Below are 25,449 nucleotides of genomic sequence, written 5' to 3'. Positions count from 1 at the left end.
ATGTTTGGAAAAGGGACTTCTACGGCAGTAGCACCAGCTGATCAACAACAGTATTTCTTGGAAGACAAGGGCAGATATTATTTGGTGATGAAGCTTCCTTTGATATAAAAGCTTTCTACAGAATAAATTATCACCTCTTTTGTTGTTGTTGTTGTTGTTGTTGTTGTTGTTTTGCAGAAAGATCTAGAGCTAATTCCAGCCAGTTTTCTGGGACTCTGAAAAGAAGAAAGTGAAGATGTATTGTCGAAGGCTTTCATGGCCGGAATCACTAGGTTGTTGTAGGTTTTTTCGGGCTATATGGCCATGGTCTAGAGGCATTCTCTCCTGACGTTTCGCCTGCATCTATGGCAAGCATCCTCAGAGGTAGTGAGGTCTGTTCGGACTAGGAAAAAGGGTTTATAAATCGGTGGAATGACCAGGGTGAGACAAAGGGTTCTTGTCTGCTGGAGCTAGGTGTGAATGTTTCAACTGACCACCTTAGAATCAAAGAATCAAAGAGTTGGAAGAGACCCCATGGGCCATCCAGTCCAACCCCCTGCCAAGAAGCAGGAATATTGCATTCAAATCACCCCTGACAGATGGCCGTCCAGCCTCTGTTTAAAAACTTCCAAAGAAAGAGCCTCCACCGCACCCGGGGCAGAGAGTTCCACTGCTGAACGGCTCTCACAGTCAGGAAGTTCTTCCCCATGTTCAGATGGAATCTCCTTTCTTGTAGTTTGAAGCCATTGTTTCGTGTCCTAGTCTCCAGGGAAGCAGAAAACAAGCTTGCTCCCTCCTCCCTGTGGCTTCCTCTCACATATTTATACATGGCTATCATATCTCCTCTCAGCCTTCTCTTCTTCAGGCTAAACATGCCCAGCTCCTTAAGCCGCTTCTCATAGGGCTTGTTCTCCAGACCCTTGATCATTTTAGTCGCCCTCCTCTGGACACACTCCAGCTTGTCAATGTCTCTCTTCAATTGCAGTGCCAGAATTGGTCACCATGTCTTTAGTTCCTTAAGAAATGTTGATAGGGAGCGTGCCAGCCTAATCTCCCTGGGGAGGGAGTTCCAGAGACGAGGGGCCACCACCGAGAATGCCTTACCCTTGTCCCCACCAGCCGTGCCTGAGACATGTGTGGGAGTAAGAGAAGAGCATCCCCGGAAGATCTTAAGGACCATGTGGGCTTGTAGGGGAGGATGCAGTCACGAAGATTGGAAGGTCCTGAACCGTTTAGAACTGAGATGTAACACCAAACATTGTTACATAGGCAATAATTCAATGGAGAACCTACACTTTGTGTTTGTGTCTGGATTTCTCACAATAATCACTGCTTCTCGTTTGATAAGCATATAATGGCCTGACATTGCCTCGAGCAAACTTTTGTTGAGAGGTGATTAGATGTCCTTGTTTGTTTCCTCTCTGTTGTTGTGCTGTTGTAATTTTAGAGTTTTTTAATACTGGTAGCCAGATTTTGTTCATTTTCATGGTTTCCTCCTTTCTGTTGAAATTGTCCACATGCTTGTGTATTTCAATGGCTTCTCTGTGTAGTCTGACATGGTGGTTTGTGCTGTCGCATGCTGGGCCTGTACATTAGACCGTACACAGGACATAAATTCTCTGTGCCCAACGGGACGCCGGGGCTGCCTCAGAATAAAGGCCCTTAGATTCCCCCAAACAGAGTCTTTAGAATGCTTAAAGTAAGTCCAACAAAGTTCTTTTATTAAGGAACAAACAGGAACAAACAGGTACTTTAACGGTTTTCTTTACAGTCTATAGGCTCTTTCAATCTTGTCCACTAGGAACAGGCACTGTCTTCTTAACTGTAGCTAACCGATGGGGAAATCCTAGCTTCTAATCTGGGCAGTCTGTACTTGCCTCTGTTGACGTGGAGCCCCTGCACCCAGTACCAACTGCGTCTGGCTTCCGCGAGTGACTTGCCTCAACAGAGCTTTGTAGACCTCCAGGGAAAAAGAAGGAGTTCAGGTTGCTGTGATGGCCGGCTGGAGTCCCTCAGCCAAGCTGTGGCTGTATGTCTCCTGGCCAAGCCGTAGGGCTGTATAACCCCGGCCAAGCTGTAAAAGACGAAGCTTTTCTACAGGAGCCACTTCGTTCTATGTCCTGTGTGAAAGGCTTCTCTGTGAGAACTAACTCAAAATGGCTTTTTTCCCTCCAAAACTCAACAAGGGGCGGGATCAGGGACCCTAACTATAACTGGCAGGTGGCTTACCCTATAAATGCAAATTATAACAGGAAACCCCCTGCTGCAAAATCCCAAGCATGGGATTGCACACAAACATTTAAACACAGCAAATACATCTGGAGCTCCTGGAACAGCTGTTCCAGAACATGGTTGTTGGAGTGGTCCAGCATTTCCGTGTTCTCAAATAAAATGCTGTGTCCAGGGTGGTTCATCAGATGCTCTGCTATGGCTGACTTCTCTGGTTGAAGTAGTCTGCAGTGCCTTTCATGTTCCTTGATTCGTGTTTGGGCAATGCTGCATTTGGTGGTCCCTATGTAGACTTGTCCACAGCTGCATGTTACACGGTAGACTCCTGCAGAAGCGAGAGGATCCCTCTTGTCCTTTGCTGAACATAGCATTTGTTGGATTTTCTTGGTGGGTCTGTAGATAGTTTGTATGTTGTGTTTCCTCATCAGCTTCCTTATGCGGTCAGTGGTTCCCTTGATGTATGACAAGAACACTTTTCCTCTGGATGGATCTTCATCTTTATTCTAGAATGTGAAGATTAGTAGACCAGGAAACAAAATGCATAACAAAATTATACGATAAGCTACTTGAATGGTCAACGGAGACAGAAGCAATAAAAAATTGTATGATTAAATGGGCCGAGAACTTTAAAAAACCCATAGCATTATGCGACTGGGAAATAATGTGGAACAAAAATCTTAAATACTCCTACGCAATGGACCTAAAAGAGAACTGGTGGAAAATGTTCCATAGGTGGTACATGACCCCTGTCAAATTGCACCACATGTACAATGGAACATCGAAAGCCTGCTGGAAATGCTCAGAACAGGATGGCAGTTTTTTTCATTTATGGTGGACATGCCCAGCCACCCAGAAGTACTGGAAAGACATTCACAAAGAAATGCAGATAATTTTTAATAAAAAGTTTCCAAGAAAAGCAGAATACTACCTTCTCGGAATTACAGACATGGAAATAACTCTCGACCCCAACGAAGATATTTTATTTATGTACCTCACAACAGCCGCCAGGATGGTTTTTGCAAAACTTTGGAAGCAGAAAGAAGTACCAGACAAATTTGAATGGATAAAGAAGATAAACGAAATCAAAGACATGGACAAACTAACCTTTTTACTCAAAAAAAATACTGGTAACCCAATTAGACAGACAAACTGGTCAATAATAGACGAGTATATTGGAAGTGGGTACAAAATTATTTAATGGAACTGAGGTAACAACAAACTGGAAAGAAGAAAATATAATATTAGACACTAAATAGAACGTATACGGATAGAATCAGAAGGAAGTCCCTCTTTTTTTCCCCATATTTTTGGAATTTTTCTGGTATTTTTGGGTATTTTTTTCTCTCCTCTCTTGCACATATTTTTCTAATTGTTCACTTGTATTTAGTCTCCTTTCACTATCAATTTCCTACTTTACTATTTTCTTGACAATATTCCCCCTCTTTCGCTGTAACCAATAAAACTTAATAAAAATTTATCCAAAAAAAAAAAAAGATTAGTAGACCAGGGGTCCTCAAACTAAGGCCTGAGGGCCGGATACAGCCCTCCGAGGTCATTTACCCAGCCCTCATTCAGGGTCAACCTAACTCTGAAACGACTTGAAAGCAAACAACAACAGAAACAACAGCAACAATCCTTAGCTCATCAGCCAAAAGCAGGCCCACACTTCCCATCGAAACACTAATAAATTTATATTTGTTAAAATTGTTCTTCATTTTAATTATTGCATTGTTTTTAAGTGTTTTTTGCACTACAAATAAGATATGTGCAGTGTGGGATTCATTCATGATTTTTTTTTCAAATTATAATCCGGCCCTCCAATAGTTTGAGGGACTGTGACCTGACCCTCTGTTTAAAAAGTTTGAGGACCCCTTTACTAGACCATATCACTGGTGTAGTGGTTTGGGATGGCTCTGGAGACCAAGGTGTAAATCCCTGCTTGGTCATTAAATCCTTGGGCAAATTGCGCTCTCTCAGCCTTAGGGGAAGGTAATGGCAAAACTGCTCTGAAGAAATTTTGCAAAGAATACCCTGTGATACCTAAACAGCCCCTAAATGGCTCCAGCCCAGTTTACCTGCCCGGCCCACAAGTTGTCGGACTATAACACCTAACCTTCTTACCATTTCACCAGTGTTTCTCAACCTGGGGGTTGGGACCCCTGGGGGGATCGCGATGGGGTGTTGGAGGGGTCGCCAAAGACCATCAGGATACACAGTATTTTCTGCTGGTCATGAAAGTTCTGTGTGAGAAGTCTGGCCCAATTCTGTCGTTGGTGGGGTTCAGGATGCTCTCTGATTTTAGGTGAACTATAAATCCCAGCAATTACAACTCCCAAATGTCAAGGTCTATTTCTCTCAAACTCCCAACAGTGTTCACATTTGGGCATATTGAGCATTCATGCCAAGTTTAGTCCAGATCTATCATTGTTTGAATCCACAGTGCTTTCTGGAGATAGGTGAACTACAACTCCCAGACTCAAGGCCAATGCTCACCTAACCCTTTCATTATTTTTTTGCTGGTCATGGGTGTTCTGTGTGCCAAGTTTGGGTCAATTCCATCTCTGGTGGAGTTCAGAATGTTCTTTGATTGTAGGTGAACTATAAATCCCAGCAACTACAACTCCCAAGGTCCAGAGAATGAAAATACATCCTGCCTATCAGATTTTTTATTTGTCGTGTCAGGGCAACCAGTCAATTATATTACATTTCTTACAGAACAAATCAGACAAACAGACAAAATACAAAATTTGTGAGTTTGGTAGTTGATTAAATGTCCTTTGACCAGTAGCTGGCCACGTTTTTGGCAGAACAAACAAATAAACATACAAAAGACACAGAGTTTGCAAGCTTAGTAGTTGATTTGACCAGTCCTTTGACCAGTATCTGGCCACTTGGAGTGCTTCTGGTGTTGCCGCAAGAAGGTCCTCCATTGTGCATGTAGCAGGGCTCAGGTTGCATTGCAGCAGGTGGTCAATGGTTTGCTCCTCTCCACACTGACATGTCGTGGATTCCACTTTGTAGCCCCATTTCTTTAGGTTGGCTCTGCATCTTATGGTGCCAGAGCACAGTCTGTTCAGCGCCTTCCAAGTCACCCAGTCCTCTGTGTGCCCAGGGGGGAGTCTCTCATTTGGTATCAGCCATTGGTTGAGGTTCTGGGTTTGAGCCTGCCACTTTTGGACTCTCGCTTGCTGAGGTGTTCCAGCAAGTGTCTCCGTAGATCTTAGGAAACTATTTCTAGATTTAAGTCGTTGACGTGCTGGCTGATACCCAAACAGGTATCAGATATTTACATTACAATTCATAACAGTAGCAAAATTCCTGTTATGAAGTAGCAACAAAAATAATTTTAGGGTTGGGGGTCATCACAACATGAGGAACTATATAAAGGGGTCACGGCGTTAGGAAGGTTGAGAACCACTGCATTTAACTATGCTGGCTAGGGTTGCTGGGACTTTCAGTCCAATAAGAAAATCCTAATCTGTAAACAAGACTGTTGTAAAAATAGTGAAATGAAATTGCAATAGGCATGGTCTTAATATGGTGGTCATTATGGAGTGTGGGTCGGAACATTATCATTTTTACCTATCCAGGAGAATAGGCTCTCTCCCAATACACTGCTTGGAATATGACATTTGGTGGCAATTATCATAATCCTCCTATCCTCATAGTCCTACTGTTTATGCTGGTTGGGAGATGCTGTGAGCTGTATGTAGTCCAAAACTACAATGACCATGCACTGCTCTCAAAGCACAGCCACATAGGCTCATTCATACACCCCCAGACGTTGCTCCTATAGATCCTTCCTCTCATTGTTGAATGTGGCCCATATTTGATCACATCTCTATCACCTTTACCATTCAAAGTATTTTGTAAAGTGGTCCAATCAGCACTACATCAAAATACTTTTCAGTGAAACAATGCTGTTTTGGAACCAAGGGGAGAGAGCATGATACCATCTCCCGAATATACCATCAGCGTTCATTCTTTTCTTCTTATTTCCTTATTACTGCAATGCCAAAGCTTCTCCCCAGATTGAGGACATGAACAAACACTTATATTATAAGGACTTTGGTTTCTGGCCATTTTTCAGCATAGGTCAGCCAAGGAAGACGTCGTTCCAAAAAACTCATCTTTTTTCAATAACCTTGTGCTACTTGATTGTGATGTCTCTGCTTTTCCATTAAGGTGATGCCCTGTAATTTTGCCAGTTAATGCACTTTGATGAGACAATGTCCTATCTTCCTTGTCTGGTTATTACTGCATTGCTGGTTCCAAGAATTTTTTATTCCTTGGCTGTTTTAAAACCAGATATTCAGCACATCATCATCTTACATCATTGTTGCTCACATTGTATTTTGCAAACATAGTTGACTATGTGTGCAAAATGAAATGGAAAAATTAGCATTCATTATCGCCAAGGAGATAATCTCTCAAACAAGGCACATCTATTCTGTCTGGCCTTTTGCAGTTGACCGTCCTTCCATTTTACCTTCCTAATATATTTTATCTTTTAAATTTAGAATGAAAGGGCTTGCTGCTCCTTTGTTTTTCTAAACTGCTGCAAGATAAGCTAAAGGTAAAGGTTTTCCCCTGACATTAAGTCCAGTTGTGTCCGACTCTGGAGGTTGGGGCTCATCTCAATTTCTAAGCTGAAGAGCCGGCATTGTCCATAGACGCCGCCCAAGGTTACGTTAATTGCTGCAAACAGCTGGCCATTTTAATTCCCGGGAATTTGTTTGTTTTTTGAACCTACATTGAGTGAACTACAGGAAATGTCACATTAGATCTTTAGCATGAAGGTGTGTACATTCTGGATTGTTGAGAGAAGAAAGCCACACAACTTGGTTTTCTCCCATCGCTGCCCAGAGACAAGCAGGAAGAGAAGGATCAAGACTCAGAATAGCTGGAACAAACAAACTTTGTTGAATGTATTGTCGAAGGCTTTCATGGCCGGAATCACTGGGTTGTTGTAGGTTTTTTCAGGTTATATGGCCATGTTCAAGAGGGATTTTCTCCTGACATTTCGCCTGCATCTATGGCAAGCATCCTCAGAGGTAGTGAGGTCTGTTGGAACTGTTCCACAGTGTTTGTATCCAGGTGCCAACAGACCTCACTACCTCTGAGGATGCTTGCCATAGATGCAGGCGAAACGTCAGGAGAAAATCCCTCTTGAACATGGCCATATAGCCCAGAAAAACCTACAACAACCCAAACTTTCTTGACTTCCCACCACCACCTTCATCCACCTTAAGGGACTAGTTGCCTTAGTGACTCCCTCCTCTCAATAGGCCAGAGTATTCCTTTATAGAAGCCCTTGAAGACGGCTTGGAAATTTCAGTTGGTACAACGGATGGCAGCCGGGTTACTAACTGGAGTGACTTAAAGGGAGCAGTCAACTCCTCTGTTTAAGGAGCTCCATTGGCTGCCATTCATTTTCTGGTCCCAATTCAAGGTGCCAGTTCTTACCTACAAAACCCTGAACGGTTTGGCACCCGCCTACTTGCATGACTGCATTTCTGTGTACGAACCCACGCAATCTCTTCAATCATCTGGAGAGGCCCTGCTCTCGCTCCCGCCCCCTTCGCAGGCGCAATTGGTGGGGATGAGGGAGAGGGCCTTCTCTGTGGTGGACCCCCAACTCTGGAACTCACTTCCTAAAGATATTAGGCAAGCCCCCACATTGGCAGTCTTTAGGAGGAGCCTGAAAACATGGCTGTTCCAGTGAAATAATTCCCAGAAAAATGTCCTCAGAAGCACTTTAACTACTCGTTAGGTTGCCCTCCCTTTTTTTCTTTTAAAATCCTCCTACCAGATACATCCTACCTCTGTTCATGCCCAGCATTTATTTTTTAAATGTTAAACTATTACGTTTGGCCCAGCCATAGGTGTTATTGTTTATATGCATGTTATTGTTTATATGTGAGTTATATTAATTGTACTGTATTGTTTTTGCTTATTGCATTGTGTTTTATTGATGTGTTGTCGGGCTTGGCCTCATGTAAGCCGCTCCGAGTCCCCTTGGGGAGATGGTGGTGGGGTATAAATAATAATAATAATAATTATTATTATTATTATTATTATTATTGTAGGTACCAATGCAGCATCCTTTGGATTGGTGAGAGGAGGAATCCACACAGCTTGGGACATACCCAAGTAAAAATGGGGGGAGGTGATTGCAACCTAACTGTTAACTAGTACCTCCTGCAGTATCCTCCTTCCAAAAGTGGCATCTACCAATTTGAAATTGTCGATCTTGTAATGGGAATGACGTTCTCTAGGTGGCTGCTCTACAAATGTCAATGACTAGAACATTGGTGGAAAACACTGCTGACATAGCGGCTGCCCTAGTTGAGTGTGGCATTGACTTGGCAAGGAATATGAGCCAAGCTGTGTCATCAGGGTCCATGTGGCTATAAATCACAATGACAAAATGATATTCCTCACACATCCAGACTGTGCGACAACCTATCATGTGTATAATGGGTTAGGACAGAAAGGACATGCGAAAGGTCAAAAGCAGCCTTGGTGTAAAGGAAGGATCTGGCCTTAAAGAAATGTAAGAAGCACCAGTTAACAACCTGGCTGCCGCCCGTAGAGCGCATTACAGTAGTCCAGTGGTTCTCAACCTGGGGTCCCTAGATGTTTTTGGCCTTCAACTCCCAGAAATCCTAACAGCTCGTAAACTGGCTGGGATTTCTGGGAGTTGTAGGCCAAAAACATCTGGGGACCCCAGGTTGAGAACCACTGCAGTAGTCCAATCTGGAGGTGACTAAGGCATGGACCATCCTGGCCAGATCCACCTTCGCAAGGTATGGTCACAGTTGGCGCACAAGTCTTAGTTGTGCAAAGGCCCTCCCGGCCATCACCGACGCCTGAGCCTCAAGCGTAAGTGATGAGTCCAGAAGGACACCCAAACTGCGGACCTGTGACTTCAGGGGGAGTGCAACCTCGTCCAACACAGGTTGCCACCCTATACCCCGGTTTGGTTTACGATCGACCAGTAGGACCTCTATCTTGTCGGGATTGATCTTCAGCTTGTTCTTCCTCATCCAGATAGCCACAGCGGCCAGACACTCGTCCAGCACCCAAGGGGCTTCCTTGGAGTTAGGTGGAAAAGAGTAGTAGAGTTGCGTGTCATGTGCATAGAGATGGCACCCAACTCCAAAACTCCGGATGACCTCTCCCAGTGGTTTCATGTAGATGTTGAAAAGCATGGGAGACAGAATGGAACCTTGCGGGACCCCACAGGTCAAAGGCCAGGGGTTCGAGCAGGTGTCTCCCAGCTTCACTATCTGGGATCGACCCTCCAGGAAGGACTGGAGCCACGACAATGCTGAGCCCCCAAGGCCCATCCCGGAGAAACGTCCCAGGAGGATACCATGATCGATGGTGAAACAATAATCCTGTATCCAGGTTCATTTTAATGAGATAGTGATCCATCCATCCATGGTGTATTTCATTAAAAAAATGAAAAATCCTTGACCAAGAAACTTACAAATGAAGACTTAAAAAAGAAACAGCTGAAATGAATTGTATTCACAAATTCCAATCCATTAGTAGAGATATGAACATAGGTAATGGCTTCATGGCACACTATTTAAGCAAGAGTCCCCATTACTGTACATATAACAAAAGTAATCTCAGAGAGTTTTGAACTCACGGAAACTGACTTTGATGAGCAAGTTTATTGTTTTCTCATATCAACACTGGCCTGAAAGACTTGAAAGACCTTATCACCCCTTTGAAAACGTAAGATAAGGGATATAATTTGCTTCTTTCTGATTCTTCTGCCACATTTTATTTCACTCCCACAAGTGTATAAATATGGTTTATACCCAAGGTCTTAATGGGTATATATATCCCTGAAAACTCATGCTTAAATAATAGCCAGTTAGTGTTAAAGGTGCTGTCACATTTCTTTTTTCTCCCCTTTCCTACCTCCTTTGTATACTGCAAGAGACTAACATGGCCACTTGTTTGAAAAATGCAAATGTGTTTCCAATAGACAATTATAGTTGGCCACATAAAGCCCAGACAGTTATAGTTGCAGCTGTAGAAATATGAACTAAATACAATCTGTAATACCCTGAAAAATATTCCATGAAAAATATGATTTTAGACAATGGTTCTTAACTGCTTTTATTTAGTGTTAAATTTATTTTAACTGTTATTTCAGTATAGGTTATTTAAGTTTTCACTGTTGGTTATTCTGTCTATTATTAAATTTAGAATTCGGTTGCTTATATATTGTTTAATATGTTTGCCCTGATGCAATTTGTTTGAATGTTTTTCATTTTCTGGCATTGAATGTTTGCCATATTTATTTATAGGCCGCCCTGAGTCCCTTTGGAGAGATAAGGCGGTCTATAAATATATAAATAATAATAATAATAATAATAATAATAATAATTATAATTATTATTATTATTATTAGAAACACAACAAGATGAGTCCACAGCAGACAAGATCACTCTGCTGGCTGTTGTATTGGATCACACGTTGGACACTTCCCAAGTGTCTAGGACTGTGTAATGTATCGGCGAATAATGCAGATCCCAGTAAGGTGGCCTTTTGCAGCTGGCAGATGGTAATCTTGTCAGCGCCAATTATGTTTAAGTGCAGGCCAAGATCTTTAGGCACTGCACCCAGTATGCTGATCACCACTGGAACCACCTTTACTGGTTTGTGCCAGAGTCTTTGCAGTTCGATCTTTAAATCCTCATATTGTGTCATCTTTTCTAGTTGTTTCTCTTCAATCCTGCTGTCGCCTGTGATTGCAACATCAATGAGCCATACTTTGTTTTTTAACACAATTGTGAGGTCAGGAGTATTGTGCTCCAAAACTCTGTCTGTCTGAATCTGGAAGTCGCAGAGTAACTTGACGTGTTCATTTTCTGTAACTTTTTCCGGCTTGTGATCCCACCAGTTCTTTGTCGCAGGCAGATGGTATTTGTAGCACAAGTTCCAATGAACCATCTGAGCAACGGTGTTATGCCTCTGCTTGTAGTCTGTCTGTGCAATCTTCTTGCAGCAGCTGAGGATGTGATCTATTGTTTCATCTGCTCCCTTGCAGAGTCTACATTTGGAATCGGTCATTGACTTTTCAATTATGGCTTTGATGGCATTGGTTCTAATGGTTTGTTCTTGTGCTGCTGGAATCAGGCCCTCCGTCTCCTTTTTCAAAGTTCCACTTGTGAGCCACGTTTTTTCTTTGTCAGTTTGGCTCTCAATTTTTCCCAGGAACTGTCCATGGAGAGCCTTCTTTTGCCAGTTTTATCTTCTGCTCTGAATTATGTTTCTACGGTATTCACTCTGTCTTTTGCACTTTAAGCAGTTTACTAGTATTGACTTCCACCAATGTTGGTACTTGACTGCCTCTCACATAATCTGCCAGTGCGTGTTTCATTATTATTATTATTATTATTATTATATGATCAATCCATCGGATCATGTGAAAAATGACAGAGATGACATCTATTCAGACATTAGACATATACCAATAAAAATGCTAACAAGCAAGTTGTTTTGGGGAAATTCTTTATAATACACCCATAGTACTGTGTTACGTATTATTAAAGGAAAATATATAAACAATGTAACAAATACATAGTAGCAAAAACCCAGCATTCGAATATAAAAACTTATATATATTTCCCAAAAACAAAGACTCAAGTGCTTCATTTTATGCAGTCATAAAGAACATCACTAACAAGCAGGGTTAATATGAAAGGAGTTCCTTTATGCCTTGTATATTATTAATATTTTTATTGTTCTCCCAACTCTAATCCCGGAGACACCAAGTTTCTTTTTGGATAGCCATATTCAATGGTATGGAGATCATATTATAACCCTATCAGTGAAGCATTCTGAACCAATGATTCTGTGGATACTACAGTAACCCATATGGTACAAGTTGAGTATCTCTTATCCGGAATGCCAAAACCAAAATTATCCAAGTGTGTGATCCAGATTGTTAATACCTTTACTCTCTGATGGGTCAATATATACAACTCTTTACTTCATTCACAGAAGTATTAAAAATATTGTGCATAAAATTGTCAGGCTTTGTATACGTATATAGGGTATATATGAAACATAACTGAATGTTGTTCTTAAGCTTGTGCCACATCTCCAAAATAGCACATCATGTACAGGTTTTCCAAAATCCCGAATACTTCTGGTCCCAAGTATTTCTGTTAAGGAAGCCTTTCAAACCACTGTGAAGTGGGACTTCCAGGCATCATGAACTGGCACAAGTAAAGAACTTACTTCATTTTATTGAACCGAAATATCAGCATAACAAAGCTAGGAAAATTAATTATACTCTACTTGTCAAGCTTTTTTTCTTTAAACATGGATAGAACTTGCTTTGGGATATTTTGTTTTTTAAAAATCTAAAAAAGACAATCTGCTTCATCATAATGGGTGACTATAACTAGTGTATTATGTTGGAAAGATAAAACTAACATGAGAAAGAAGGTTGTGGTGGTTCTCTAGGCACAAGGTTCAAATAGATGCCACATGGGCATACTTTTCCTGAAGATGGGAACTCCTTAAATCAGAATTTCAACACAAAATATGTGACATTTAACATAAAAAGCAAAACAGGCAGATGGCTTCAAGCCCTTTCAGGACAGATCTTTAAAAATCCAACTACTGCAGCTTTAAAAACTAATTAATATTTCAAAGATATTTTCTGTTCGGTATGAACAATACAGTGCCATCGTTTTCTTAACAGAGCTAGTAGATATTCCATCACTACATAATCATCTCTATACAGATGATTATGTAGTGAGAGCAACAGAGGAGCTCCAGCAAGATACTCGCTGGAACACCTCAGCAAGCAAGAGTCCAAAAGTGGCAGACTCAAGCCCAGAACCTCAATCAATGGCTGGTACCAAATGAGAGACTCCCTCCTGGGCACACAGAAAACTGGGCGACTTGGAAGGCACTGAACAGACTGCGCTTTGGCACCACGAGATGCAGAGTCAACCTACAATGTGGGATCCACAACATGCAAGTGTGGAGAAGAGCAAACCACCTACTGCAATGCAACCTGAGCCCTGCCACACGCACAATGGAGGACCTTCTTGCAGCAACGCCAGAGGCACTCCAAGTGGCCAGCTACTGGTCAAAGAACATTTAATAGAATACCAAGTCTGCAAACTTTATGTTTTGTTTGTTTGCTTGTTTATTTTTAATGCAATACAACTGTTTTAGTTCGTTCCTGACATGATAAATAAAAAAATAACAGTAAAGCTCATAAAGACAATACCTGAAATATTGGAAATTATTGAGGACTAGGGAAAAGTGGCTGGACTTACAATTAACAAACAGAAAACAAAAATAATGATTAAGAATGTCCAGCAGCAAGACCAGCAAATCTTCAAGAGAAGGGAAGGTATTGAGACTGTCAACAAAGTCAAGTATTTGGGAATCTATATTACTATAAAAATGTGGATCTATATAAAAACAACTATGAAAAAGCATGGAATAGAATACAAAAAGATCTAAAACGACAGTCCTAGCTAGACTTTCTTTGCTAGAAAGAATATCTGCAATTAAAATGAATTTCCTTAAAATTATGTGTCTTTTGCAAACAATACTGATCTTATTAAATGATGATACCTACTTCAAACAGTATTAGCAAATTGATTTGCAAAGACAAAAAAACCAAGAATTAAGATGAAATCATCAAAGACAGAGGAGTTATGGCTCTATCAAACGTTAAGCTATACTACGAAGCGACAGCTCTAATTTGGATGAAAGAATGGATAACACTAAATAATAAAAGATTACTGACATCAGAAGGGCACGATTTAAGATATGAATGGCATGGATACTTAATATATAAAAATAATAATTGACTGTAATTTTAAAAGCTACCTGATAAGAAATATACTATGGAAAAAGTACAACTTAAGACTCTACTCAAAAATACCTTTGTGGACATCTACCAAAGAAACCTTCCATCAGACAGAGATTGGGGGGGGGGGGGGAGAGACCAGTATATATAATATCAGTATAAACAGGTATTAATTGGGCAACAAAATGAAGCTCATCTAAAAAATTTCAAGTCAACTACAACATGGTTCCAGTATAGACAACTACAAGAAAGATACCAAATAAATAAGAAGATGGGTATATCAATTAGAAAGGTAATGTAATAGATAATATATTTTTCCAGTCTAAGAAGAAACTAATTGCAAAACTCTATAAAATATTATGAAATTGGGCACAGATTGTATGATTCAATGGTCAAAGAATGTGGGTCATAATATCCACCTAGACAAATAGGAACAAAAGTGGGAAACAAAGATTAACTTTACAAGATGTTATGGACAAAGAGAAAAGTTCTACAAGACGATGTATAGGTGGAAGAATTAGCAAAGATAAAACCAAAATTTTTTAAAAAAGATTGCTGGAAATGTCATCAAAAAGAAGGAACTTTTCACTATATGTGATGGACATGTCCTAAATAAGGAAAAATTGGAATATAATTCACAAGAACATTGAAAACATCGTAAAATTAAAATACCATTAGAGCCAGAAGCTTTTCTGTTGGGACTTACAAATTCAACACTACGGAAAAAAAATCTGATACTCTTTTTATACATGGTAATTGCAGCATGCTTACTATAGAAAACAAGAAGAAATTCCCACCAAGTTTTAGGGATTACAAAAATGTTGGACATGGCAGAGATGGACAAATTGACTAGGTTTATACAATCACCAGATCCTTCCAAATTTGAAGAATGGCAGCCCTACGTTGACTACTAGCCATCCCCTGCCACGCGTTGCTGTGGCCCAGTCTGGTGATCTGGAAAATAAAGTAATGAGAAAGTGTTGATTTCTAATGTATGTGATTTCTTTATGCTTGTGGATAAACAGTATTTTTTGCTGTTTCTTTTCCAGTGTTGATGTGGAGAGTGCGTGGTTTGCCTACTCTGGAATATGCAACATATCGTTGTCCTTCTTTACGGGTCCCTTTCAAATCTATGATACTATATCTGTGTGTGTGTGTGAATCATATATATCTATCTATATCTATGGCTGGATGGCTCTTTGTCAGGAGGGCTCTGATTACATTTTCTTGCCCTGGTGAAGAGAGTTGGACTGGATGGCCTTAAGTATTTTCTGTTGGTCATGGGGGTTCTGTGTGGGAAGTTTGCCCCATTTCTGTCGTTTGTGGGATTCAGAATGCTCTTTAATTGTAGGTGAACTATAAATCCCAGTAACTACAAATCCCAAATGTCAAGGTCTATTTCCCCCAAACCCTATCTGTGTTCATATTTGGGCAAATTGAATATTTGTGCCAAGTTTGGTCCAGATCCATCATTGTTTGAGTTCATAGTGCTCTCTGGATGTAGGTGAACTACAACTCCCAAACTCAAGGTAAATGCCCACCAAACCCTTCTGGTGGTCATGGGGGTTCTGTGTGGGAAGTTTGCCCCAAATCTGTCGTTTGTGGGGTTCAGAATGCTCTTTGATTGTAGGTAAACTATAAATCCCAGCAACTACAACTCCCAAATGACAAAATCAAAATTTTTGAGTGAAGGACATACATTGGGTTGTTAGGTATATGCTGTCCAAATTTGGTGTCAATTGGCCCACTGGTTTTTGGGTTCTGTTAATACCACAAACGAACATTACATTTTTATTTACAAAGATTTAGAAGAAGAAATGAAAATGAAAATATTGTTTTTTACAGCATTAAGGTAAAATTAGTAGTACAGGGATGTAGAAATAACAAGAAAAGAAAAAAGAGACAAGTTAGTCATAAGAGTAACAGAATCTCCAATGATATCCAAGGGATCCTGGAAAATTAATCTACCAAAGATAAGATGTATGACAAAAAGGGTATTTTTTTATTATGAAGACGACAGCCGAAACAGGGTAGGAAGCATTAGTCAGGGCTTTCTACTTTCCATTTCTCTGCCTTTCTATCTCCTTTGTTTCAAAACACACTATTCTTCTGTTTTAGATCATAAAAGAAATATTCTTTCTTTCTCTTTTTGTTAATATGATAGAAACCTTTTTTTGTATTAGATAACAATGGACGAAGACCTGTTCTATATCCACTCTTGTACCCTTCCCCATTCCTCATATCTTTGCAATAAAAATCATATGGGAAAAAAGAACTGGATACTTTCTGTGTCAGTGGTGCGGAGACTACAGTAGATATGAAGCAAATAAAATTTTTGAGAAATTAAATCAGCTTCCTACTCAACTAGCATTTGAGACACGACATCTTTTGAACATTGTTCTCAATCTATTAAAAATGGATATTCAAAAAGCTTATTTTAAAGACATGTAATTTAAACGATAATAAACATGAATTATTGAAAATAATTATATAATGTAATAGTGTGATGACATCAAAAGTTTTAACCTCAATAACCCTCTAAAGTAGCATACAACTATTTTTTTTTAAAAAAAATCTGATGTATGGAAAGATAGCTCAATAGCACCACCATGTGAAATTACAGTAAGTCAGCTAGTGTTTGGGATTTTTTTAAATGCTAGCAACATCTTTAATACATTGAACATCTTTAAATTTTCCATTATCAGTCATTTAGATAGGGGAATCCATAATTAGCAAAGGTTGCATTTATCAGCATGTGTCAAAGGATTTTCTTAAGGAATAAAAAATAGTTGAAGATAAAAAGTAGTGAAAAAGGAGGATCTGGCTTTTCCCCATAAAAGTTCTTTCCGACTCATAGAAACATCACTCATTTGTCTCATGATGGGCAATGATAAAAATAGAGATTAATAAAAACACATCCACATTTTGCAAAACCACAGCTCCAGCAACAATTTGACTGAACTTAAGGAAGCCCTATCTCTGATAGGCTTTGCATCAAACTTTTGTGAAACATCACACTGCAGAAAGGGTCTCTGTGTCCAAATAACCATCTCTTTGAAATCGCCTTGTGCGTTAATGTCTACATTACAATGTAGTGTCACACACCAGAATCTTGCATGACATAGCTTTCATTGAGGAATCACCAAAGTGAATGCATAAGCGAGCCCAAAGCAGCTATTTATATTCTTTTCATTTTGGCTTAGGACAAAGTAACTGTGGAGTGTGAAATTATCAAAGTCTTTCCAATAATATTTCCCGATATACACCACTCAAATGAACTCCTTTAGCAAAATGAAACCATATCCATTATCCCAGCATGTCTCCTGGCTCAACTTTCAATAGCTACATGCCAAGCTTGAACAGAATTGAAATGTACCTGCTTTTTACTTTAACAATGCAGTAAGTACCCATGTTTTTTTTTTCATTTCAAAATGTTGATACCTAGCACAGAAAACGTACAATATTTTATCTGTTTACTAAAACAGGAAAGCTTAGAGAAGACAACAATGTTGGGGAAAATGGAAGGAAAAAGGAAGAGGGGCCAACCAAGGGCAAGATGGATGGATGGTATCCTTGAAGTGACTGGCTTGACTCTGAAGGAGCTGGGGGTAGTGACGGCCAACAGGGAGCTCTGGCGTGGGCTGGTCCACGAGGTCACGAAGAGTCGGAAGTGACTGAACGAATAAACAACAACCAAAACTCTATACTCTGGACATCAGCCTTAAAATTTAGTGGGATTCTTTAACATACATTATTTTGAAATCTGTATTATTCAATCAAAACCTCCATATTTGGGGGGGGTTGTACATTTAAAAAAATTAACTTATGGGATTACACAGACGTGGGATGGAGATCAAAGCCTTAGATCGTAACATGCGACTGTGATTCCATAAAAATCTAAAGCTCATTTGACTGTAACAAGACAAGCTAGAATTCTTGCCCGATGACTTGGAAGATGTGTACCCTGCACTGTCTTTAGGGGTTTCTTGCCATATGTTTGCTCTCCTTCGAAGCAGAAGAACAGCATGCCCAAAATAGTTATGCTGTGGGTTTTTAAGGTCCATTTTTTTCTTTTGAATCTGTAATGTCTAAACATCATAGCTCCACAAAGCATTACAAGAAAAACCTGAGACATCTTCTTAAGTGGCCAGGAGTTCAAAGTATAGGAGAAATGGGTATATCCTGATTCCTAAATCAGTCTCACTAGGTTAAGGTAAATGTTTTCCTTTGACATTAAGTCCAGTCATATCCGACTCTGGGGGTTGGTGCTCATCTCCATTTCTAAGCCGAAGACCCGGCACTGTCCGTAGAAGTAGTAGTAGTTTATTTTTCTACCCTGCCTCCATCTCCCCAAGGGGACTCGGGGTGGCTTACATGGGGTCAAGCCCAGGCAACATACAATTAAAAGCGAACCTGCCCTGACCCCCGGGGAGAGAAGCCAGGAGAGGCTGTGCATACCTAAGCCAACTTTCCACCCCATCGCCATGGCTTCCAGCCTCGCGGAAGACCTGGTGTGCCCCATCTGCCTGGCCCTTTTCCGGGACCCGCACATGCTGAGCTGCGGGCACAACTTCTGCCTGGCATGCCTGAAGGGCTGCCTGTCCCTGGGGGCTCCAGGGGCACCCTGCCCAGAGTGCCGCCAGCCCTTCCAGCGGCAGGACCTGGTGCGAAACCGCGCCTTGGCCAATGTGGCCAGGAAGGTCCGCCACTTGGGGCGCGACCATAAATTGTAGGCGCTGCCGGAGGAGGGGGACTTCTGCGAGGAGCACGGCGAGCCCCTCAAGCTCTTCTGCCTCCAGGACCGGCTCCCCATCTGCCTCATCTGCCGGGATCTGCCCTGTCACCGAAGGCACAGTTTCCTGCCCACTAAGGAGGCCGCGGAAGACGCCCAGGATATACTGAAGCCATATCAGGAGCTGCTGAAGAAGAATCTGGACTACGTCATGATAGATTTAGCTCTACAGGAAGATCAAATTAAAACACTGGAGAGTTCAACTGAAGATGTCTTGAAGGACATTTCGCAAGGTTTTGAACTTCTTCACCAGACCTTGGACGAAAAAGAACAAAATTTTAAGAAGATTGTGCAGGGGATGAAGGAGGAAAACCTGAAGGAGATGAAGTCCGCTTTGGCTTCCTTGAAAGAGGACTGGGCTTCGCAAGCTAAGACTCTTTCCAACATCAAAGCAGCATTGGTCACTACAGATCACATTGCCTTTCTTAAGGATTTCAAGAATCTGATGGACAGAGTTCAGAAATACCCTCTAGAGAAGAAAGATAAAGGTGGATGCAGTAGCGATGAGGAGGCGGCATCCAACAAAAATAGGGAACACTCTGACCAAGAAGAGGCAAGAAATGATGAAGAGGAAGGGGGTGGTGATGATGGGAAGTACAAAACTGAAGAATTTGGGGACGAGGAAGAGGAAGAGGAAAGAGAATACGAGTCAAAATGGGTAATGTTCAATCTAGCCGTTGATAAATTTAATCATAAATTGGACTTTGAGGCTTGGAAGGAAATGTTGCTGCAGAAAATCGTGGCTGGACAGGAGAATGAAGAGGAAGCAGCAGATTATGAGCCTTCTGGTTGACATGGCGGTGAGGAAGAGAGTCAGAGCAATATACAGAGAGATCTGACTGCTTTGCTCCATCATCTCCAACAGAGGTTTGATGAGGCTTAAAGAAGTTCACCTGGCTCTCATAAATAGCCAGAACCACTGAGCCAGATGGTATCCAGTGGCCTAGGGAGACATCCAGTGGATTAAATTTACCAATCTTTAAGGATCAATTTCACCAGCCTCTTTTGAGGAAAATGGCATCTTGCAAAGGGGCTAGCGATGAAAAATTCTTCAATTAAAAGCAAAACAACAGCAAGTTACAAATTAAAAAGACACAAAACAGCATAACAGTAATAAACATGCCTCCAAGGCCATGTGGCCAGCATGGCTGCATGAAGTGCCGTTATCTTCCCGCCAGAGCAGTACCTATTGATCTACGCACATTTGCATGTTTTCAAACTGCTAGGTTGACAGAAGCTGGGGCTGACAGTGGAAGCTCACGCCGCTCCCCAGATTCAAACCTGCAACCTTTCCATCAACAAGTTTAGCAGCTCAGTGGTTTAACTCACTGCACCACCAGGGGCTCACTAGCTGCCCAGCAATTGTTCAGGACTGAAGTCCAAAGAAGAGCAGGGACGCCTATTGCCATATTGTCTCCTTTCTACCTGCCTGAGGATGCAAGCCCTGCATGGGATTTTGCTGGTAGACAGGGCAACTGATTTCTAAATAACTGGAAAAAGTGTTTCCAAGCTGTCTCAGGCAATAAAATAACAATTCCCTAAATTTGATGGCAGGAACGGTATGGCGAAAGGGGAGGGAAACCGGAGAGGAGGATGTTGAGTCAGAGCAGTCAAAAGAATATCGGCATCTAGGGAGAGCTGATTCAATATGCACTTACACAAGATCTGAATGCCGCTTACATATCAGATAGCATTTTTACCAAGAAGCAATTTGATCTCATCACCAACAAACCCTCTGGTTTGAATGCTGTTCATCTATGGGAGGAAAACGACAGAGATCACGTTCCAGGAAATGAATCAATCCACCTTCTATGCCATATGTATTGCAACTTTGTGAAAGAAATGTACTCACCAGATACGCAGAAATACATGCCCAGAGTCAATATACTTCATGAATTTTTAACAGAGGATAGATCCACAACCACTTTTGTCTTTGAAGTCACAAGAACAACCTACCAAGGGATGCTAGAAATGCTTTCCAATGAGCAATCCAATCCTACTTTCTTCAGTATAATCCATTGAGGGATTTCCCAGAGAAGAAAAATAAGAATATTCCCTAAATTCAGTGCACTTCCCGACACTAAAAAAAGAATTAGTGCATTGATTTTAAAATACAACTTCAAATCACTAGGTTCTTGTGGGTTTTTTCGGGCTATAGGGCCGTGTTCTAGAGGCATTTCTCCTGACGTTTCGCCTGCATCTATGGCAAGCATCCCCAGAGGTAGTGAGGTCTGTTGGAATTAGGACAATGGGTTTATATATCTGTGGAATGGCTGGGGTGGGGCAAAGAGCTCAGGAGAAAAGCCTCTAGAACATGGCCCTATAGCCCGAAAAAACCCACAAGAACCTAGTGATTCCAGCCATGAAAGCCTTCGACAACACAACTTCAAATCAACTTTGTTCCCTTTAATAAAAACATATTCCTTCTATGAATGACCACAGTCCAACACAGATCTGGAAGCACATAATCAATAGGGTTTCAAGCGTACTTAATTCTATGGGATATGCCCAACAACTGCAAGAAACAATTCAATATATAACATACCTGTTTCTCTTGGAATTCTTTGTATCCCCTATTTTATTCTTTCAAAAAGAAACCATACATGTAGCTGCCCATGTTAATTTGCCGATAGAAAGCTAAGCATGTAAACCAGGGGTCCTCAAACTTTTTAAACAGAAGGTCAGGTCACAGTCCCTCAAATTGTTGGGCCGGATTATAATTTGAAAAAAAAAACATGAATGAATTCCTATGCACACCGCACATATCTTATTTGTAGTGCAAAAATACTTTGAAAACAATACAATCATTAAAATGAAGAACAATTTTAACAACTATAAACTTATTAGTATTTCAATGGGAAGTGCGGACCTGCTTTTGGCTGATGAGATAAGATTGTTGTTGTTGTTGTTGTTGTTGTTGTGTGCTTTCAAGCAATTTCAGACTCAGGTTGACCCTGAGCGAGGGCCGGGTAAAAGACCTTGGAGGCCGTATCTGGCCCTCGGGCCTTAGTTTGAGGACCCCTGATGTAAACAATGAGAATCATCATTCTAACACTTTATAGAGATTGGCAGCCTGTAAAAAGTGAAGTGGAGGCCCTTGAAAAATTCTTCATCTATTTCTAAGCATTGTTTCCAATTGTTTGCTCCTAATGGAGAAGAATGCATTGGATACAACTTTATAAGAGTTAGCCAAGGAAATGAAACAAGGAGGATCTGAATGCCCAATCCTACATCTGTTTCTGCTGAATTCCTACAGTGTTCAGTGGAACAATTTCAAGTAAAAATATAATATGTAGGAATGCAGCACTGATGAAAACCCTACCCAGTTGCCTCAAAGGTAGTTTAAAACGCATTTTATCTAATGAGTCATAATCCTGGAAAGGTGTACATAAAACTGTTGTCTTAGTTAATGATGCATTTCAACAGATTCTATATTTTATGTTTTGCAAAACCACCTTCTATTTAGTGTGCCTCATATACAAATCTCGAATCCAACATTTATTAGATTAATTATAACAATCCGGTATAACAGACTGCTATTTTATAAAGCAATCTTATCCATGTCTACTCAAAAGAAAGTCCCACTGACTTCAATTGGTGCAGGATTGGCTGTACCTACCAGGTGAGTAGGTACAAGCTGTAATCTTGAAATATACTTCTCAAGATCCCCATTGTGCTGCTTCCATCTGTCATTTTTCTCATCAGGAACTATTCATCTTTTGGTGTCTGACTCACAATGGAGCCTGGAAAAATCAACCTTTCAATCTGGTCATAAAATCTGGGGGTTATTCAATGCGCAATGTCACAGGAGATTGTCACAAAACAAAAACAGTGGATAAAACAGCATAAAAAGTATGAAAATCAAAACCTCTTGGCCTTATTTATACTGATTCCAGTTGTGTGTTACATACAGGTAAACACATAGAGATGCATTGCATACATTTCTAAGGTAAGACATTTAAAATGACTATTATAATGTAAACAAATCCCTTCATTCACAGTGGTTCGGATATTTGAATGAAATCTCCCTGATGTTATGTTTACTGATTCTCAACAAGTGACATTTATAAAAAAAAAATAGTTCAATTACAAAGATAGTGCATCAGATTATTAAATCGATCCCAATCACACCCAAAACACCCATACACACACCGATATTTTGTTTTCTAAGTTTACAGCCTCCAATTTTCTAAAGCAAGTCCTAGAATTTGGTCTTCTTGAAAACTTCACCACATAAATCTCTGTATTTCATCACTACCTGGCCACTGAAATGGTTTGTTCAAAAATAAATGGAATGTCACTGCATTCACCAAAAGATACAAGATGAACTCAAGGAAAAGTTTCGAAGTTGATGGCACAGGAATGTTCAGTCTAAATATCATATATGGCAAAATGAAATAACGAAATTCTAGCAGCTTCTGGGGAACTGTAGCTGCAAATAAACATACAAAATATACTAAATTCCAGAAGATGGATTTTGACTTGAGTGCATCTGTGAAACTCCAGCCAGCAAATATATAGACTGGAACTAACAAATACTTCACAAGTTCGTGTCGTTGAAAGATTTTTCTCCACACATAAAATGTGTAATGTCTGTTATCTGCAAGCAGATATTTATGGGCAAATGTAAACTTCCACACAAGGAACAAAGAGACAACGGTGAGGATGGTATATTGCAATATATGCGTCTTCACAGAATGACAAAAATTCACAATTTTGCCCAGGTTCAGCAAGTGAGGAAAAGAAAAAAAGAGAGTAAAAGAAAGAAAGTAGAAGATCTGGGGGAAATGAAGACAGGCTTCGTGGCTACTCCTGTCGCCTACCACAATGCCACCATTGAGGACCACAAAAATAAAAAACACCATCACTAACGTGATGTATGGCCAAGTCAGACGAATAAGTGTGCTCAAGTTTTTAAATGAAGTGAGGTATTCAAGGAGAAACCTGATGGCCATCATTAGTTCTCTGAAGGACCCCTTTGGGGCGAAGTTCTTTTGGTCATTGCTTTTCGATTGTTCTGCCTTCCAGGCTTCGCTGAGTTTTTGTGCCACAAGACTTCCAGCACAGAACACAGTCCATACAATGTTCGTCTGACGAAACATGAAGCCACAAAATCCAAGCAGGGCAGAGGTTTTGTGATTGCCGTACAGGCACATTAAGTATGCAAAAAGAGTAAAAAATGTAGAGCCTGTATCAGTATAATAAAGGAATGTAAAAAAATAAAGAGTTGGAAAAATGGCTAAGGTCAAGGTCGATAAGATTCTTTGGAAGCCAGAGGCAGCCTGCAGAGGGCACAAAAAGAAGGAAACAGATCAGGACTACAACAACAAAAATTCTTTATTGATTAGTCAATTTTGACCATATCAAAACATGCAAAACATACAAAACATACACACTTGCCCATACATTTAGTAAAAACATATATGAATACAAGGCATCCTGGCCTACTGGCCTGTCAACCCACTCCTAAATGATTGTGCAACTACAAGATAAAAAAAATAAAAGATTAAAAATTGATTAATTCCTTAAAGATCAGGACTATAATCATCATCATCATCATCATCTTTATTTATACCCCGCCACTATCTCCCCAATGGGGACTCGGAGCGGCTTACATGGGGCCAAGTCTGGACAACATATTACAACAAAATAAAACCAGAGCATAAACAATAAACAACATCATCAAATTACATCAAGAAAAAAATATATAAACACAGTCATAAAATAACATTCCAATAAGCACAATAACAATAATCAGTTGGTGACCCCTTCCACGGATTAAGAACAAAAGAGCCAAATTTTTGTGCTCCATCAAAAAACTTGTTTTCCATGCAAACATCCCTAAAATGGAAGTGACATTTTTTTTGTAAAAAAAAAAAAAGCATTTCCAGCATTCTGTGAGAGAGCGTTTTAATTAAAAGGTCAAATCTGGGTGAGTGAGGTATCTATGCCTTCAAGTTGCCTGTGAATTTCATACAGTTGTCTTAGGCAAAGAATACTCAGGGATGGTTTGCCTTTATTTATTTATTTATTTATTTACATACCGCCTTTCTCAGCCAATTGGCGACTCAAGGGGGTTTCCAACAAATCAGTATACATAAAACATAATAAAAACATTAAACAGTATACAACATCACAAAAGCAATAAAAGCAACATCATCAGCATCTCATCATTCTCAAGCATTGTCCAATTCCATTGTCAGGTCATTCAATTTCCTATATTAGCTACTCTGTATTTGTAAACGCTTACTCGAATAGCCACGTTTTAACTTGCTTCCGAAGCATCAGGAGGGAGGGAGCAGATTTGATTTCCCTAGGGAGGGCATTCCATAGCTGAGGGGCCACCACTGAGAAGGCCTTGTCTCTCATCCCCGCCAAAGTGCTTGTGAAGAAGGTGGGACCAAGAGCAGGGCCTCCCCAGATGACCTTAAAGTCCTCAGTGGTTCGTAAGGGGAGATACGTTCAGACAGGTAAGTTGGGCCAGAACCAACTTACTAACCCATTACTTTCCTCTGAAATATAGCTTAAGGTTCTAAACACTAAAAATGGGGGGGGGGGGGGGGGACCTGATAAAAAAATTGGA

The 25,449-nt window shown here is 40.5% G+C and overlaps 1 protein-coding gene across 1 annotated transcript in view; it reads right to left on the bottom strand.

Annotated features, from left to right (window-relative positions):
• Nucleotides 1-16,175: 16,175 nt before the first annotated feature.
• The window catches only part of ALG10 (ALG10 alpha-1,2-glucosyltransferase), a 22,216-nt gene continuing 12,942 nt past the window's right edge, over nucleotides 16,176-25,449 (bottom strand). The window contains exon 3 of the mRNA XM_060778412.2: nucleotides 16,176-24,148. Within this exon, the coding sequence (XP_060634395.2) occupies nucleotides 23,093-24,148 (1,056 nt within the window). The 3' untranslated portion in view covers nucleotides 16,176-23,092. The remainder of the gene's footprint in view (nucleotides 24,149-25,449) is intronic.

Source organism: Anolis sagrei, chromosome 5 (genome assembly GCF_037176765.1).
Source record: "Anolis sagrei isolate rAnoSag1 chromosome 5, rAnoSag1.mat, whole genome shotgun sequence".
NCBI classification, from domain to species: Eukaryota; Metazoa; Chordata; class Lepidosauria; order Squamata; family Dactyloidae; genus Anolis; species Anolis sagrei.
This window is presented reverse-complemented; position numbering and strand designations above follow the sequence as displayed.